Source organism: Hesperophylax consimilis, chromosome 22, assembly GCF_061612785.1.
Source record: "Hesperophylax consimilis isolate HC1 chromosome 22, BYU_Hcon_1.0, whole genome shotgun sequence".
Classification (NCBI taxonomy): domain Eukaryota; kingdom Metazoa; phylum Arthropoda; class Insecta; order Trichoptera; family Limnephilidae; genus Hesperophylax; species Hesperophylax consimilis.
Window position 1 is genome coordinate 20,750,693 of NC_142857.1, and position 17,683 is coordinate 20,768,375.

At 33.3% G+C, this 17,683-nt stretch overlaps 1 protein-coding gene across 1 annotated transcript in view; it reads left to right on the plus strand.

The window, feature by feature from the left end:
* The window catches only part of Mhcl (Myosin heavy chain-like), a 403,602-nt gene that overhangs the window by 17,993 nt on the left and 367,926 nt on the right, over window positions 1-17,683 (plus strand). The window contains exon 2 of the mRNA XM_089645046.1: window positions 6,030-6,208. Coding sequence (XP_089501172.1) covers window positions 6,041-6,208 — 168 coding nt within the window. The 5' untranslated portion in view covers window positions 6,030-6,040. The remainder of the gene's footprint in view (window positions 1-6,029; window positions 6,209-17,683) is intronic.

A 17,683-nucleotide genomic window follows, 5' to 3' on the forward strand; every position in this document is an offset into this window, starting at 1 on the left:
GGATAAGAACAGGTTAGTGTAAAACGTTACATATAATCACGCGCATGCGTACTGCGTATACCGGCCGTAATAACGCATTTTTAAACCTTGTGACCCCCGGAATTAGGGACGTATTACTATGGTATCAAGACGGACTTTGTTAAAAATCTGTTTGATTTCACAAATATCAATCGATCGCGCAATGAAAATGTAAAAAAGCAGTAATACCCATTGGCAGCACTCAAAGGAATATTATAAATCGATTTACCAAAGCAAATACCGAACGCATAATCGAATTGGCCAAATTTCGAAGCAATTCATAACAGACCGGTTCAATGACATCGCAATTGTCATCTGAAGAAACTTGAAGTTAGCAACTAAACGCAAAATGCAAAATGACCGTTTTTTTTGAGGATTGGAACAAAGTGGTCAGTCTAAAAAACCTTGCACGAATATTCCAATGAGTAAATATTTTAACCTTAGCAGTATACGGCCCTCCTCACGGTACAGCTATACCAGCGCTGCAGCAGCGTATTAGGGAATCTTTATAAGTAAGACTGTGTGTAAAGGCCGAGCAACGCCGGGGATTTCAGCTAGTTATTTATGTAAATGATCTGTGCCCCGTGGTGAGTGGGCGGTCGGCCGCGCGGATGTGTTTAAATACAAATCTACAGTATTATTCCAAGATTGATGAATTTTTTCACACTTGGCCTTTAAAACAAGAAGAAGGCCCGGGCAACGCCGGAGAATCCCGCTAGTTTACAAATAAAAAATTCTCTTGCTTTGTAATAATACAATTTATCCGCATTCATTTGTGTTTTGTATCAGATTTTTTTGCAAGAGCTTGGCATCAATCGTGTCGCTTGAACTACCGATTTATCAATTTTAAATTTCACTTTCAACTCGTAAAAAACGTTGTTAAAACATAAATGCTCGAAGGCAACTAACTGTAAATTATTTACTCAGCGGAAATCAGAATCTCAAAGCTCATCAATTCTGAAACTTATGTCTATAAATATTTACATTCTGCTTTTAATATTATACACCTACCGTTTTATTAGTGGTGTTATTTTATTTATTTATTTCTATTTAATATAAATATGTATTTTTTTCAATAAACACACAAATTATTATTATATGTTACACTAAAGTCGTGGTGTTTGAAAGAGAGAGTACTAAAATAGTGTGCAATATAGTTGTGAATCAGGAATACTTGGAGTATGTGGATGAGTTTGTTTATTTAGGAAGTATGTTTACTAGAGATGGGAAGGCTGACAGAGATATTGAAATAATAAAAGTAATATTTTTGGCTAGTATTTTATAGCACCGTTTTCCCGAAAAATCGCCTCAAGGGCGCAAAGAAGGGTAAATGGAGGTAACACCATTAATGGAGGACTGGCGCAAAAAAATGTCCAAAGAAGCGAAGCTAGCAGTCCACAATGGATTGCTGGTACCTACCCTGATGTGTGGAAGAGAGGCATGGAACTGGCAGAGAAAGTATGAAAGTAGACTGAATGCTGTAGAAATGAGACCCATGAGGCGTATGTGTGGTAAAACCATGTATGATCGTGTGAGAAATGTGGAGATCCACAAAGAGTGCAAGGTTGACGTAAGCGTCATGAGTATGATTAAGAAAGGGACGCTTCAATGGTTTGGGCATGTAGAGCGAATGAGCGAAGAAAGAGTGTGAGGAAAATATATGACGAAAATGTGAATGGTAGCAGAAGTCGGGGACAAGTGAATCAGATACTTGAGTCGATCCATGTCAAAAGTCAGAATAATAGAAGAGTACGAATGAGACGATGTATGAATGTGAATGAGGCGAGGAGTAGTTGTTTGCCGGTCCGTCATCTCTGCCCACGCCTGCGGGAAACGGCGTGATGGTTAGTTAGTTATTTACACTGTGATAAAGAAAGAATAATAAAAGCCTTTCCTCGCCATAATGCGACAAGGCTCTCGTATTTGATGAGGGATTTAATGCTCTAATCCTAGTCATATAAGTAATAACATATTTTCAAATAATACTAACAAGAAAAATAAATAGAAATATTAATAAATGACATAAAAACACATTTACAGATTTTCAACACATTTTGATATAATATACACAAGTCTAAATTATTATTTTTATTATAATTCTTACCTGCTCCAGAGTTTACTTGTTTGATACATGTTTTAAAAACGTTTATTTGTTATCAATATTTTGTATTTCCTGAACACGACACACAAGGATATAATAATTTTTATATTATCGTTTTTTTCCTTTCCTTCAGGATATTGGTTTGCGGTCAGATAAGCTATTATTTACTGTAAAATTATTCAATAAAATGTTTAATATTCTATTAGGCTAAATAATCGTCATTATAAAATTGTATTAAATTTTGTTATGTACAAATAAAATAACATAGATCAAAAAAAAAATTGCGGTTTTGAATGACATTGAAAGAATATCATAAACTATTATTCTTTTCCGAATAGCTATGATGAAGGTAAGTTTTTAGATTCTGATCTACCGGATCTGCCCTGATGATGGACACTGCAACGCTGTCCGAAACGTCGGCTAAAGAAGGAGTTAGCGCAACACGGCATAACACCCCAAAAACAAACAACAAAAAAAAGCTATGATGAACTTTGCTTTGAATTGCTCTAGCCGTGTTAATTTGGTAGACCTGGAGAGATACGAGTATAACCTCAAAATATGCGGTGTCCGGTAACTTGTAGTGCATTTGGAGCCGATTTTGTCTCGTAACTTTTTGATTTTCAGTTTTCGTTTTCGGGTAAATCGAGTCCGAAGTTAGAATTTTTAAGGATTAAGGGAATTTGATAAAATCGGTTTCTATGTGGTTAAAATCACCTGTTTAATGTCTTTTAACGTGCGTCAAAGCGGAGAACCGGTCCAAAAGTGATTTAAACCCTTGGTTGAAGAAAATAGTAAAAAAATAAATATTAATAAAAAATAAAACAAAGAAGTTTTTTTGTGTTCTCTGTGTGATGTAGGTTCACCAGTTACCTCTCGTACTACTATTTTCCGGACACCGTGTATACATGTGGGTGGCCTTTATCATCATATCACAGTCGTCACAGACGGTTAATATAATAATATATCTGTGACGGTTTTGTGGAATTGCCCTCAACCACTTATATTACGAGCTCATACCTCTCGTGTGTGACCAGTTTAAATAGCTGCTAAATTCAAACTATGGTTTTAACTCCAATAGCTCCGTAGTGACCTCTCTTTCTCTTAAATGCGTCGTTTGTGCAAAAGAGGAAAAGGTTAACGTTAAATTTATAAAAGGTTAAAAGATATTATAATGCGGTAACTCTCAATTACTATTTTTGCTTTGTTTAACCTTTTCAGACCGTGTGTGTATTTGAAAACATATTATATTATAAAACATAGATTTAAGAATTTTTTCCTCACTATGTTGAACGAATAAAAATTGGCTGTTTTCGTTTTCCAATTGCTCGCTTTGCCCTCTATTTTTATTGGATTTTAGCTTCTAGTTCAGGCGGTAGCCATTTTAATATTTTTAAATGTGATTTTTCTGTTTCATCTCGTCCGAATTTTTTAAGGTTTTTTTATAATTTAATAAACGTGTTTATTTTGGTATGTAGTGTACGATTTATCAATTTAAGTGAAACACGCCCTCGGAGACCTAATTTTGTTTCAAATGAAAGTATGAATTACTTTGAAATATTGACAAAAACACCAAAAAATCAATTAATTCTAGAAATTGTTAGTAACCGTCAAATATGTTCTACCATTGCCAGCTTTAATGCAGGTCTGAAAGGGTTAATACCGGCCTTGACCTATTTGCGAAGACAGGGATACCCTGTCATTCAGATTTCAGATCAGGTCACGGAATTGTTGTTTGCAGCTGTGACTGACTGGTGACCTTTATTCGTGTTATTCCGTTTAATCTTGTTATAAACTAATTATATATTTTATCTTTATTACTTGGCCTCTTTGTCATCTGTCTCCCGGGGGGAAAGTTCATGTTGAAATGATTAGTTTGAATGTATATATAATTTGACTTAATAATTAATCAATGATTAATATTAGGACAAATTAAATACTAAAACTTGTTATGAAAAGTTGAAAGTACTTAATTTCACGTGCACAAGTTAAAGAGACAATTAGGGGTAAACGGAAAATACGTTATTATAATCTATGTGTTCATAGATGGCACTAATTTAATTATTTTAGGAAAATAGGCGCTTGGCAAGTTATGCTTTAAATATTAAATGAATTATTTTTTGCGCAGGCATATTAATATGAATAAATAGTTTTGTACAGAAAAACTCCTTTCTTTCCCAAAAGGCACAAAAAAATAATATTGTATCGGTGATTCAATACATTATTGTATTTGTATGTCTTTCTTCAAATAATTGAGTATTTATCCTTACAAAACTATTTATTTATATTACGTGTGTACAAACAAATAATTCGTTGTAATATTTTAAAGCTCATAACTGGCAAAAAAGATATTTTTTGTAAAATATTAAAATATTTACCTTCAAAATGTTTGATGTAGGCTATTCGTCTCAAAGCCCGTCGCCCCACGGGTGGGTAAGCAATCAACAAAAACCAAATGCTGCAAGACACTGCGCAGAAAATTATGTTCACTATTGTAAGGTAACGATCTGCAGCGCAATTCAGTGTGGAACTTTTCTGCGCAATGTCTTAAAGCATTTGGTTTATGTCGATTGCTTACCGACCCGTGGGGCGACGGGCTAATTCTTATAATGTTGTGATAACTTGTATAGCTTTCCTACTACTCGTTTCAACTAAATAATTCATTTTATTTGATTTAATTTCTTACGTCTTCTTCCGGGTTTTCTTGTTTTTCATTTAAGCTTTTCCAAATTCTAACGTTTCCCTTCAGCTATTCCATGGTCTAATTTTCCCTAATTCCATATTCTTCACGCCATTATGCCTACTTCCGGGTTTTTCACATGGATATTTTCTGCTGTTTCATAAAGATGGCGTAAAGCCAAGATGTTGTTTTTCCACTTTTTGACAAAAATGATTTTTGAATATTTACTTGATTTTTTTTTAAATTTATTTTATTTACTTCTATATAATATTTACAGTGTTCACATAATTATTTATATTTATACATGATATATTTCAAGCTTATAACTGTAATATGTTGTGTGTAAGGTAGGTTTGAGAAGGTGAAACTGTATGTGAGTAATATTGTATGTTTGTGAATACCTCACTAGGAGAACCTGTGCTGAGGTCTTTACGTGGTTATGTATAGGTGTGACAAGTATTTATGTGTTGTAGAAGAAAGTTTTTATTTTTTATAAGTTTTAATTTTTGTTTTTTTTTTTGGTTTTTGTAAATTGAAAATTCATAAAATTACTACAACATTGGGATCCCCGAATTTGTATGTGTAAAATAAGGCATCTCATATTATGACGATCGATTAGTATCTCAGTGGACAAACGCGTCGGGTTCCCACTCAGACGGCGTGTGTTCAATCCTCTGCTAGCTACGACCTCCATCATTGAACAAGCAATATTTTCCCACCAACTTACATAATGTTAGGTTATTCGTAATCTAGAAATTTTAAAATAATAATTTGAAGTCCCCGGCGTTGCCCGGGCTTTACACAGAATTTTTCGTAATCAGATTTGAACCTGCAAAAATTCATCATGATGTTTTAAATTCTGCTTTATGGGGTTGGAAAAGGGAGGTGGGGTGGTTTATCGAAATCTCACGTAAACATTATTTCTCTTGTTTTGAAGGTCAAGTGTGCAAAATTTCACCAATCTCGGAGTAAAACTATAGATTTGTTTAAAAAACAAACCCAAACTGCGTACCTACAGATAAAGATCTAATATTGTAATAAATTATTCATATTTTTTAAATATTTTTTTCTGGAAATGGTGGTTCATAAAGATCGTACTTTATATTGGCTTTTAGACATCATTAATAATTTCTTAGTTGTTTATTTTCCGTTATTTCATATTTTAACATCTTTCAATTGTTTCATATGCGCCTTATATTAAATTTTCTAATGGAAGTATTGTGTTGTTTTCAGGTTAAACCACCATGTTCAGCTTCATGAAGAAAGCCGGGGTGGTGGTGGGGGGAGGGGAAGAAGAGGACAAGGAGCGGAAAAGGAAAGAGAAGAAGGATAGGAAGGACAAACTGAAGAGAGACAGGGGAGCCATGTCCGCGGAGGAACTACTAAGGATGGACGAAGTGAGGATGGATGAGGTAAGAATATTGTTATTTATTTAGCTAGAAGACTACTTTAATGATGCTTAAAGCAATATTCGATTTGATTTTTTATCATCTGCATGTGCTAGGTAATTAGCGTATAAAAACATTTGTGAATATTTTGTATATACACATTAAATAATAATAATGGCCCTAAATGAGAACCTTGAGGTACGCCGGAGGTCACGGAAAAGAAGCTGGGTTTAGTTCCCTCAACTGACGGACATTGCGGTCTACTCCGAAGGTATACAGTGAGCCTCTGTAGTAAGTCACCATGGATGCTTAGTTGATTTTATTTTTGTCTTTAAACGTCTGCGACCTTAATTGTGGTGACTTCCCTAGAAGTAGTTGTCTGGTACAAACAACTACTTTCAGGAGGTATGGACTATCTAATTACTAATTATGCATAATTTTATACGCTGTTATTGCAAGGGCCCCAAATCCCCACAATGTCTCTAGCTGGGTTTGGTGACCGGATCTGAATAGACAGGTACTTCCCCACCTTTATCTTCAACTCTTTCTCTTCTCCACTACCCTCATCCTGACCGCATGTCCTGATTGCGTATGCCATAGTCCCACTGGATCCAGACGTTTGCAGCAGTTGGGACAGTCATCCAACTAATCATATCATGTTCCAACGTTAGATTGGCATGTAGATAATTTAAAAAAAGCCCTAAAAAAAGATCATGATAATTTCTTCCGACTTCCAACGCAAAGAAATGCGTTTTCTCTTCTGATTTCATATTACGTAATTTGTCATGCCTTGTGTCTGTTACGACTATTAAAAAGTAACTTGAAATAATGCACTGTAATAATAACATGTTGAAGGTGATTACGAGATTAGATAGCAATTTTATAATGGCAATAATTAGAACCATATGATACCAGTTTTCCTTCGATAAAAGTGAAGTTGTTTTGCAATAATCATTGAAAGAATACGTGCTCCATCTGGATGGGAATAGATAAAGCATTTGCTATCATTCAGGTATTGTACATCAATGAGCACCATTTAAAATTAGTTTCTAACGAGATTATTAAATAAATGCTCAATTTTCTGTCTTTACTTTGGTTACAATCAATTTTGAACTTTGACAACCACTTTATTTGTTCACCGAGGAAACAAGTTACACCTATATCTTTCGAAAACATGTTCGTTTTGTTTGGGGAATATGTAAGAAAACTGTAACTTCACTTTTATCTCGTTCATATAATAAAAAAAATATTTTTTAAAGTTAAACCGATTGTTACGCTAGCGGCGCGAAATATGAATAAGTCTTTGTGGCTATTTTTAGGATTTTAAATGGATTCCACTATAAACATTTGAGGCAAACTGGAAAGAATTTTTATTTCTCTTTCTAACGTGAAAAAAAATTACGTATTTCCGCTTGATAGAAAAAAGATAAAAATACTTTTATAAAATATGGACGCCCGGTCATATATGACCCTAAAACGCTGGAAGGGTTAATAGCGGGAGTAACGGTACCAGCTTAGTATTTTCGTACAGAATCGATTCAATTGAACGATAGAATAATGTGCTCGCCCGGTACAGTTCGATTCCCCCGCTACGGTTCCCCCGATTCGGCTCCCCCGATACGCCCCATGTAAGCGTATGAATGATCGTACTAGAAAAATAAGATGCTAGGTAGTTAGTAGTCAGATGCCGTTCACGTCTTCGATTATGTAATAACAATTAATACTTGGATAATTTGAATGGTGCCATTGTTCTAAAATATCTCCTGATAAAAAAAGAGTAACCGTTCAATTGAGCCGTTTACCGGGAGTCGTACGAAATATAGGCAATAAAATAGAAGACTGTAATTCCTCTGCTAAGATTGAATGTAAATTTTCAGTGGTATTGCCCGTTTTGGCAGTCATGGTTTTCCAGACTAGAGTTGCAACCGAAATCAACAAAATGCGTGTATTGCTTCCTCTGTGGTATTTGTTTGTTCTCCGATCTTATCGGATGATGTCTTTGAATTCAATGCATCTTTCCATCACACGTCGATTTGACTTTAACCCAATTCTTTGATTATGTAAACCCATATATAATTGAACCTTTATTTCCCTGTATGGTGTATACTCATTAACTCTCGACAGGCCAAGATGCCAAACGAAAGGTCTGTAACCGAGTGGGTCTTCCGACGACCCCATTCATTTTTCTGTCTTATGGGCTTTTAAACTATAGAAATCGCAATTATTCAGTCGATTATTAATAGTAACTTATGTATTTGCGCAGAAATACGTAAAATACTCAAATGATATGCCAAGTATTTTAGCTAATACAGGGTTTTCCAATAAGAGGTGTTATTTTGATATTCAATCGTAAAAGATCAATGGTTTCGTTGCTTGTGTGGCACGTAGCGCCGTCTTGTTGAAAGTAAACGTTGTCCAGATCAATACCACCCAATTCCGGCCATAAAAAATCATTAATCATCTCTCGATAGCGCAATCCATTCACCGTAACTGTTGCTCCAGCCTCATTTTCGAAAAAGTAAGGTCCAATGACTCCGCCGGACCATAAACCGCAACAAACAGTCACACTTTGAGGATAGAGAGGCTTTTCAACAATAACTCTTGGGTTTTCCAAGCCCCAGATGCGACAATTTTGCTTGTTGACGAAGCCAACGAGTTGGAAATGGGCCTCATCACTCATGATGATTTGCATTTGATTCACTCAATTCATTTGATTCAGTGAATTTTAATAATTTCAATGCGTTGTTGAAGCGTGCATCGTTCCATTTTCATTAATGGCGTAGTTTCTACTTGTCAAATGTCAAAAAATGACAGCTTCAAAAGTAACATCTACCGAAATAGCGGGCTATTCAAAATAACACCTCTTATTGGAAAACCCTGTATAAGGAGGATAGTAATTTTGGGTACTACCTACTCCCCCACTTGGTTGCGAAATAGTTCATTTCTTTGCAGGTGATACTAATTAAATAGTTAAAAACGAGTCACGATTTATTATGATTGTCGGACGTTGAAGTTTTAATTATTGAGTGTTAAAACAAAATCACCTAAATCACACCGTTGAGAGGTGGATTTGGTTAAACGCTGCACTGTAATTATTATTGTTTTTTTTAAACTTATTTTTGTGGCGACAAGGACACATAGTTCCCTCGATATTGTGACAATAGTTTGATATTTATATATTTGTTAAAGTTTGTTTCTTGGTTGCAGAACATCATATAATCACCAAATATATTCAAGACTATTTTTTTGTATTTGAGTTTTAAACCAATTATTTCCGTACCTCTCTGCATGGTAATAGTGATTAAATGATTAAAAATACCACCATGAGAGCCCCTAAATACCGTAGTTATTTTCTAATTTCGTTAATCACTTATTTTACATTAATAATAACTCTAACATGCTTTGTAATTTAATGAATTTGAATAATTCATCAAATTACAAAGTTAAAATTCAAGTTCTGTAAAATCCTATTCAAGTTATGTTAGGACGGGTTGTTTCATAGAATCGTGATTGCTTTGTAGCAAGGAATAAAAATTGAAGAAAAAACTTCTATTTTATAAGCAATAATTATTAGCCTGAAACACTCATCCACGTTGAAAAATCTCCTGATAAAAGATACATGACGCCAACGGGACTTGAACCCGTGTCCTTTCGATTTCCGGTCGACCGCTCTGACCACTGAGCTATGGCGGCTTATCTCTTATCCGCGAAATAATTCAATATATACTAGTGTTTCATTCAACAATTACTGCTTGTTAAATTTTTTTCACCTGAAACAACCAACTTTATTTTATATGAGAAAGGCATTGTAAGTGCTAACTCTCTCACTAGATGGCGTCGAGACAAATTGTCTACATTTTTTGGTGAAGATACTAGAACTTATCAAATATTAATTATTATTTTTTTGGTTTAAGATTTTTTATGCACAGCACACGGACATAGGACACGGGTTCAAGTCCCGTTGGCGTCATGTATCTTTTATCAGTAGATTTTTCAATGTGGATGAGTGTTTCAGGCGAATAATTATTGCTTGTAAAATAATTGTTAACCTTTGTGCTATGCATAAAAAATCTTGTCTTAAACATTAGTTTACCAAAAAAAAAAAAAAAAACTTCTAAATAATAAAATTGATGGAGACAGTCAATTTGAAATTTTAGTGAAATAATTACCAAATACCATAAGAAATTATGAATCGCACGTATGTAAAATATGTGACGTAAAATAATCCTTCAAACTTATTTAATCCCCCTTTGATGTGTCTCGTGCTAAAATCCCAACAACCAATACAAACCTGACCTTATTAGGTATGAAGTTTTCACACTCGCGCTTCCATTTTCTTGCTGAGCACCAAACATTGCCCAGTTATAATCTTTTACTTACAGCTGAGCAAACTGAATTTAGTTTCTCTTGTCACACACCTAACCTCTTAGAGAGGCTATAGACGTGCCTTGTGAAAAAATATATTCCCTCTAAAATTATTCATCACTCTTTCTTCGAACTGTATCATTAATCATAATTATTAGAGACATGCAGCTGAGCTTTATGTACTATGACCGGCAGAATTCTCTTGCCAATCAGATTAATATAGATTTTACTTAGCTTTCGATTGTTAGCATGACAGCTGATATTTATTTTTGTCGGTGTTGGGAATTTTGCCTGCGATAGTATTTACACGAGCCATAATATTATGAACATTGTGTAATTGACCTATTGCTTGCAATTGACTAGTAGTGGCCAGAATCCGTGGATGTCAGAAGCAGGATGGATGCCAATAGTCATCAATTTAACTCTTTCATCAAGGATATTCCTTTTCGCGTCTCAAGCACTATTTGTATATTTTTGATGATATATACTATGAAATTAATATATATTTGTATTGTCACTTTATTACATTACAATAGTTAAGGTTCTTGATAACACTTCAACTGGCGAAATCTATAAGAGTTTTCTTGTGGTCAGATAAATTGTGTATTACGTTCAATGTAATTTAAATTTTGAATAGTAACTTAATAAAGCAACAAAAAAAACTGTTTTTCCTCGCCGAAATTATTAAAATTGAAGAACTTTATCCATAAATTCTGTGTTTTGATTTGAATTGCGCTACTGGTACAACTAAACCCGGGGTAGGGGTCAGTTGTAGCATTTCCCCCGATATGTTCATTCGCTTATAGCTTAATTTCTATAAATTTAGAAAAATCATAGAAAAAGAATTTGGTAGAGAACTAAATTATCCGCCGTTGAGTGTAAGCATTTTTTTCATAAACATTATACCTAAGATGTAGAAAATGGTAAAAGCCAAATTGGTACTCTTGTCCCCGGTCTCCCCTAAACATCTTTTGCCGCGCCTAGGAGGCAGAACCGACTCTTGCGTATCAAGCATGGCGAGATGCTGTTGCATAGACCGACGCTTCATTCATCAGCCTTTCCGCCCGGCCACCAAAACTATGTGCCCGGAAGGCTCATCAAAGAGTAAACTTTGTGGGATGTTTTGTTGTCTCATCATATATCTCTGGAATCTCACACATTTTTATTCATTACAAAGTAAAGTTAGTCGTCGTGCAGTAAGTCTTTCTTCAATATCAATAATTAAATAAAATGTTTCCTCGTGGCTTGGCCTGTTTCAGCATATCTCTCGGCATACATTACCATTGGGATTGTATGGCGAGCTATATGCTGAAATCAACCAAGCCATGGATCTTATGGAGTAATCTGTTAGCGCCATTATTGGTTTCACAGTTAAGAGGAAGCTACGAACCAAAAATGTGTATATTCTTGGTATACCTTATATCGTAGGTAATAGACATTAAAATCGCTTGCTAAAAGGAGTCTAGAAACGTTCGATTTCAAGCAAAAACTGGTTTTTATTTATTTTGTAAATAATTTTTAAGAATGCAAAAAAGTTAGTCAAGTGAAACTGTCACAAATAATCTTGGCTATAATACTGTATTTTTAAAAAGTTGTTTCCTTTACGCGTTCATACATTTCTATTGAAGAAAAATATTTTTTAGTAGTTTGCATTTATATTTTTTATTGAGTAACTTATTTTTTTATTTGTATTCTACTCAAGCGAAGCGATAGAAAAACCGTCAATTTATCTAAAGCATATTTTTTGTTATTCATAATGTACACCAATTCGTTATAAAGATTAATCGAAATAGTGATTTGGCATTAAGCTTCGCCTTAAGTAAATTGCACACGTATAAACCAAACATCTTGTCTGTTGATTTCCCTAAAATAAATTAAATAAATATATATTTTTTAAATGACACCACAAAGTGATATTGAATTTTTTTTTAAACTGTCTCCTTGTCAGTGAACCCAACATACTTACTTGTAATACCTCCACGGCATCTTGCCTCCCGTCTGCGATATTTAAAGAGCATAGATATAAAGGAGCATACTTACTATTTAATCACTCTGCCATCTGTAATGTGTATTTATGTTTGCTTTTAACTCTCGCTTTCGTGCGCTACCATTAACTTAATTACGTATGCACAATGTGTTACTAATAGATTTTATCGAGAAAGAATTGAGCACAATTATTATTATCGGTTGTTATTGGTTATTTATTACATGATCAAAAGTGGAATGAATCCATTTTGAAAAAAAATAGTAATAATGTAAAGGTATTCTGGTGGAATTTGACATTTTAGTGGTAAGAGGGAGATATGGCTGATTTAGGAAAATTGACTTGTTCATCACATTCATTATTGAGTTAGACTTTGCTATAATCGAACATTTTTGGTAAGTCTCTTTATAAGCATAGAAAAAAGTATCAGGCCTATAAAAATGCTTTAAAGTGCAAAATATTCTACTTAAAAAACCCTTTTTAATGTGGCCATTTAAGCCCCCGCATAGGTACTCAATTTCTACCGATTTATAACAATTTTCTCGTCAATTCATTAAGTTTTTAAGTTCCAAAAAAATATACATATGTTATTTTAGGTGACCGGATAAATCATCAAAATGATAATTCATCACATCTTTAAAAAGTTATATAAAATCATGGAAAGTAATGAAACAAAAACTTTATGAACTGGGTTAAGTAGGTTAGGTTAGGTTTAATTTTTTTTTCATCGTTTCTAATGTTTATATCACTTTTTAAAGGTGTGTTGAATTGTCACTGTGTTGAGTTATCATGGAACCGTTATTTTAAGATAATATCTATTAATTTGTTATGCCGAAACGTTATTATATGAAATTTCCTTGGTTGAAAAAAAATCGCAAACAAGCTCCGAAAATTATTAAAAACACGTTTGTTCTGTTATTTAATATGTTATAGGCGGTGACCGGATAACTCATCAAAATGATAATTCATCACATCTTTAAAAAGTTATATAAAGTCGTGGAAAGTGATGAAACAAAAACTTTATTAATTGGGAAGTAGGTTAGGTTAGGTTAAAAAAAAATCATCTTTTTTTGTGACTTTTTAAAAGTGTGTTAAATTGTCACTGTGTTGAGTTATCATGGAACCGTTATAGGCATGAAAAAATTCACAGTGTATCTTTAAATGCAACTAAAGCATTTGTCGATAGATTTTTGCTCTATTTCAAACGAGTCGTCTTTAATTCAATATTTTTACCATTTTCGCTTAATTATTATCGTTTTTTTTTAATATTAGCTCGTTCCCTCTAACATTCGTATTTACATATATTCGTTTCAAACCATCTTTGAACGCTTACTACGGGGCCTTAACTTCGGCCGCCTGATTTGATTTATACAACAACAAAAAGCCAAAATGCCAAAATGCACGTTTTATTTTATTCTGTGAAGTTCAAGCAGACAAAATAAAAAATAAAATATTTAAAATATATATATATATATGTATACATTTGCTATATTATTTAATTAACATTATTCCTCAAATTATTACCTTAGAGACATTAACTGCTTACTGCGATTTAAAGCAAATGAATCCACCCAGATTTCGCCGTTTATCCCATACCAAACCATTTAGGTTCTATAAATTTGACACACTATGACAAACAATCTCTCTAAACGTTTTTGCAAACTTTCCATAATATGCCAAAAATCGCTGAAAGGAAAAGTTATTTTAACCATTAGAATTCATGAAACTTAAATCTACTTTCAGAAAAAGAATTTGGTAGAGAACTAAATTATCCGCCGTTGAGTGTAAGCATTTTTTTCATAAACATTATACCTAAGATGTAGAAAATGGTAAAAGCCAAATTGGTACTCTTGTCCCCGGTCTCCCCTAAACATCTTTTGCCGCGCCTAGGAGGCAGAACCGACTCTTGCGTATCAAGCATGGCGAGATGCTGTTGCATAGACCGACGCTTCATTCATCAGCCTTTCCGCCCGGCCACCAAAACTATGTGCCCGGAAGGCTCATCAAAGAGTAAACTTTGTGGGATGTTTTGTTGTCTCATCATATATCTCTGGAATCTCACACATTTTTATTCATTACAAAGTAAAGTTAGTCGTCGTGCAGTAAGTCTTTCTTCAATATCAATAATTAAATAAAATGTTTCCTCGTGGCTTGGCCTGTTTCAGCATATCTCTCGGCATACATTACCATTGGGATTGTATGGCGAGCTATATGCTGAAATCAACCAAGCCATGGATCTTATGGAGTAATCTGTTAGCGCCATTATTGGTTTCACAGTTAAGAGGAAGCTACGAACCAAAAATGTGTATATTCTTGGTATACCTTATATCGTAGGTAATAGACATTAAAATCGCTTGCTAAAAGGAGTCTAGAAACGTTCGATTTCAAGCAAAAACTGGTTTTTATTTATTTTGTAAATAATTTTTAAGAATGCAAAAAAGTTAGTCAAGTGAAACTGTCACAAATAATCTTGGCTATAATACTGTATTTTTAAAAAGTTGTTTCCTTTACGCGTTCATACATTTCTATTGAAGAAAAATATTTTTTAGTAGTTTGCATTTATATTTTTTATTGAGTAACTTATTTTTTATTTGTATTCTACTCGAGCGAAGCGATAGAAAAACCGTCAATTTATCTAAAGCATATTTTTTGTTATTCATAATGTACACCAATTCGTTATAAAGATTAATCGAAATAGTGATTTGGCATTAAGCTTCGCCTTAAGTAAATTGCACACGTATAAACCAAACATCTTGTTAACTGTTGATTTCCCTAAAATAAATTAAATAAATATATTTTTTAAATGACACCACAAAGTGATATAGATTTTTTTTTTAAACTGTCTCCTTGTCAGTGAACCCAACATACTTACTAGTAATACCTCCACGGCATCTTGCCTCCCGTCTGCGATATTTAAAGAGCATAGATATAAAGGAGCATACTTACTATTTGATCACTCTGCCATCTGTAATGTGTATTTATGTTTGCTTTTAACTCTCGCTTTCGTGCGCTACCATTAACTTAATTACGTATGCACAATGTTTTACTAATAGATTTTATCGAGAAAGAATTGAGCACAATTATTATTATCGGTTGTTATTGGTTATTTATTACATGATCAAAAGTGGAATGAATCCATTTTGAAAAAAAATAGTAATAATGTAAAGGTATTCTGGTGGAATTTGACATTTTAGTGGTAAGATGGATATATGGCTAACTAGGTAAATTGACTTGTTCATTATATTTATTATTGAGTTGGCCTTTTCTATAATTTTTGGTTAATCTCTTTATAAGCACAGAAAAAAGTATCAGCCTATAGAAAATGCTTTAAAGTGCAAAATATTGTACTTAAAAACCCCTTTTAATGTGGCATAGGTACTCAATTTCTACCGATTTATAACAATTTTCTCGTTAACTCTTTAAGTTCCAAAAAAATATTCATATGTTATTTTAGTTGACCGGATAAATCATCAAAATGATAATTCATCACATCTTTAAAAAGTTATATAAAATCATGGAAAGTGATGAAACAAAAACTTTATGAACTGGGTTAAGTAGGTTAGGTTAGGTTTAATTTTTTTTTCATCGTTTCTAATGTTTATATCACTTTTTAAAGGTGTGTTGAATTGTCACTGTGTTGAGTTATCATGAAACCGTTATAGGCATGAAAAAATTCACAGTGTATCTTTAAATGCAACTAAAGCATTTGTCGATAGATTTTTGCTCTATTTCAAACGAGTCGTCTTTAATTCAATATTTTTTACCATTTTCGCTTAATTATTATCGTTTTTTTTTAATATGAGCTCGTTCCCTCTAACATTCGTATTTACATATATTCGTTTCAAACCATCTTTGAACGCTTACTACGGGGCCTTAACTTCGGCCGCCTGATTTGATTTATACAACAACAAAAAACCAAAAAGCCAAAATGCACGTTTTATTTTATTCTGTGAAGTTCAAGCAGATAAAATAAAAAATAAAATATTTTAAAAATATATATATATATATGTATACATTTGCTATATTATTTAATTAACATTATTCCTCAAATTATTACCTTAGAAACATTAACTGCTTACTGCGATTTAAAGCAAATGAATCCACCCAGATTTCGCCGTTTATCCCATACCAAACCATTTAGGTTCTATAAATTTGACACACTATGACAAACAATCTCTCTAAACGTTTTTGCAAACTTTCCATAATATGCCAAAAATCGCTGAAAGGAAAAGTTATTTTAACCATTAGAATTCATGAAACTTAAATCTACTTTCGAATTCAGTGTTGACAGCGTTTATCAAAATTTACCATACACTTCCTGTGTTGTATAAATTCACATAATGCCCCATCAAAACGTTACTTAGACGCTCCCATTCTTTCTAAAATTACTCTTTTTTCCCCAACATTTCCCACGCTAAATTATCAATTCAATTTCGTTCCAATTTGACGACACTACCTATCATCGTATCTAATTTTAATTAACCGACTGCTACCGGCTTGAATCACTAAAACAATTCAAATTGCCATTTAAAAATTAAACAATAGAATTTGGAATTTTATTGAGATAATTAAAATAGCGATTGTTCGAAAAGTCAAATGGCGTTGCAAATTATGAAAAATTTTCTATTTTGCTTCCTCTGTTAATGCGATGCACTACGTCGTCTAATATTTTAAATTGAGCCGCTATCAATAACAACCCTTACGTAGATGGCGATAAGGTTTAAATTCCTGCTTAACACCATCCGCCTGTTTAGATTTATGCAAGAAAAAAACATGGCCAAAAAGTGCCTTTTCGTTATAAATAACTTAATTTCCCACATTATACAATAAAATTATAACCGTAAATGGGTTCGTAAGTAGGAGATTTTGAACTTTAAATCAGTTTTCATAGGCCTTATACATTATTTTTTTCTGGGCTTATAAAGAGACTTATCTAAAAAAATACTCGATTATTTCAAAGGCCAAGATGTATTCTACTCGCAGTATTTAATTAAAGCATCTGAAACATTTCTAGGCGACCAAATTTTCAAACCAAAAACACATGATTTTGCATTACTACGTGTGGCATCGCCTTAACGATTCTCCACAATATCGACTAGATTTTTTTATAGAGTTGTATTACGATTTCTATTATTCAATGTGCAATATTT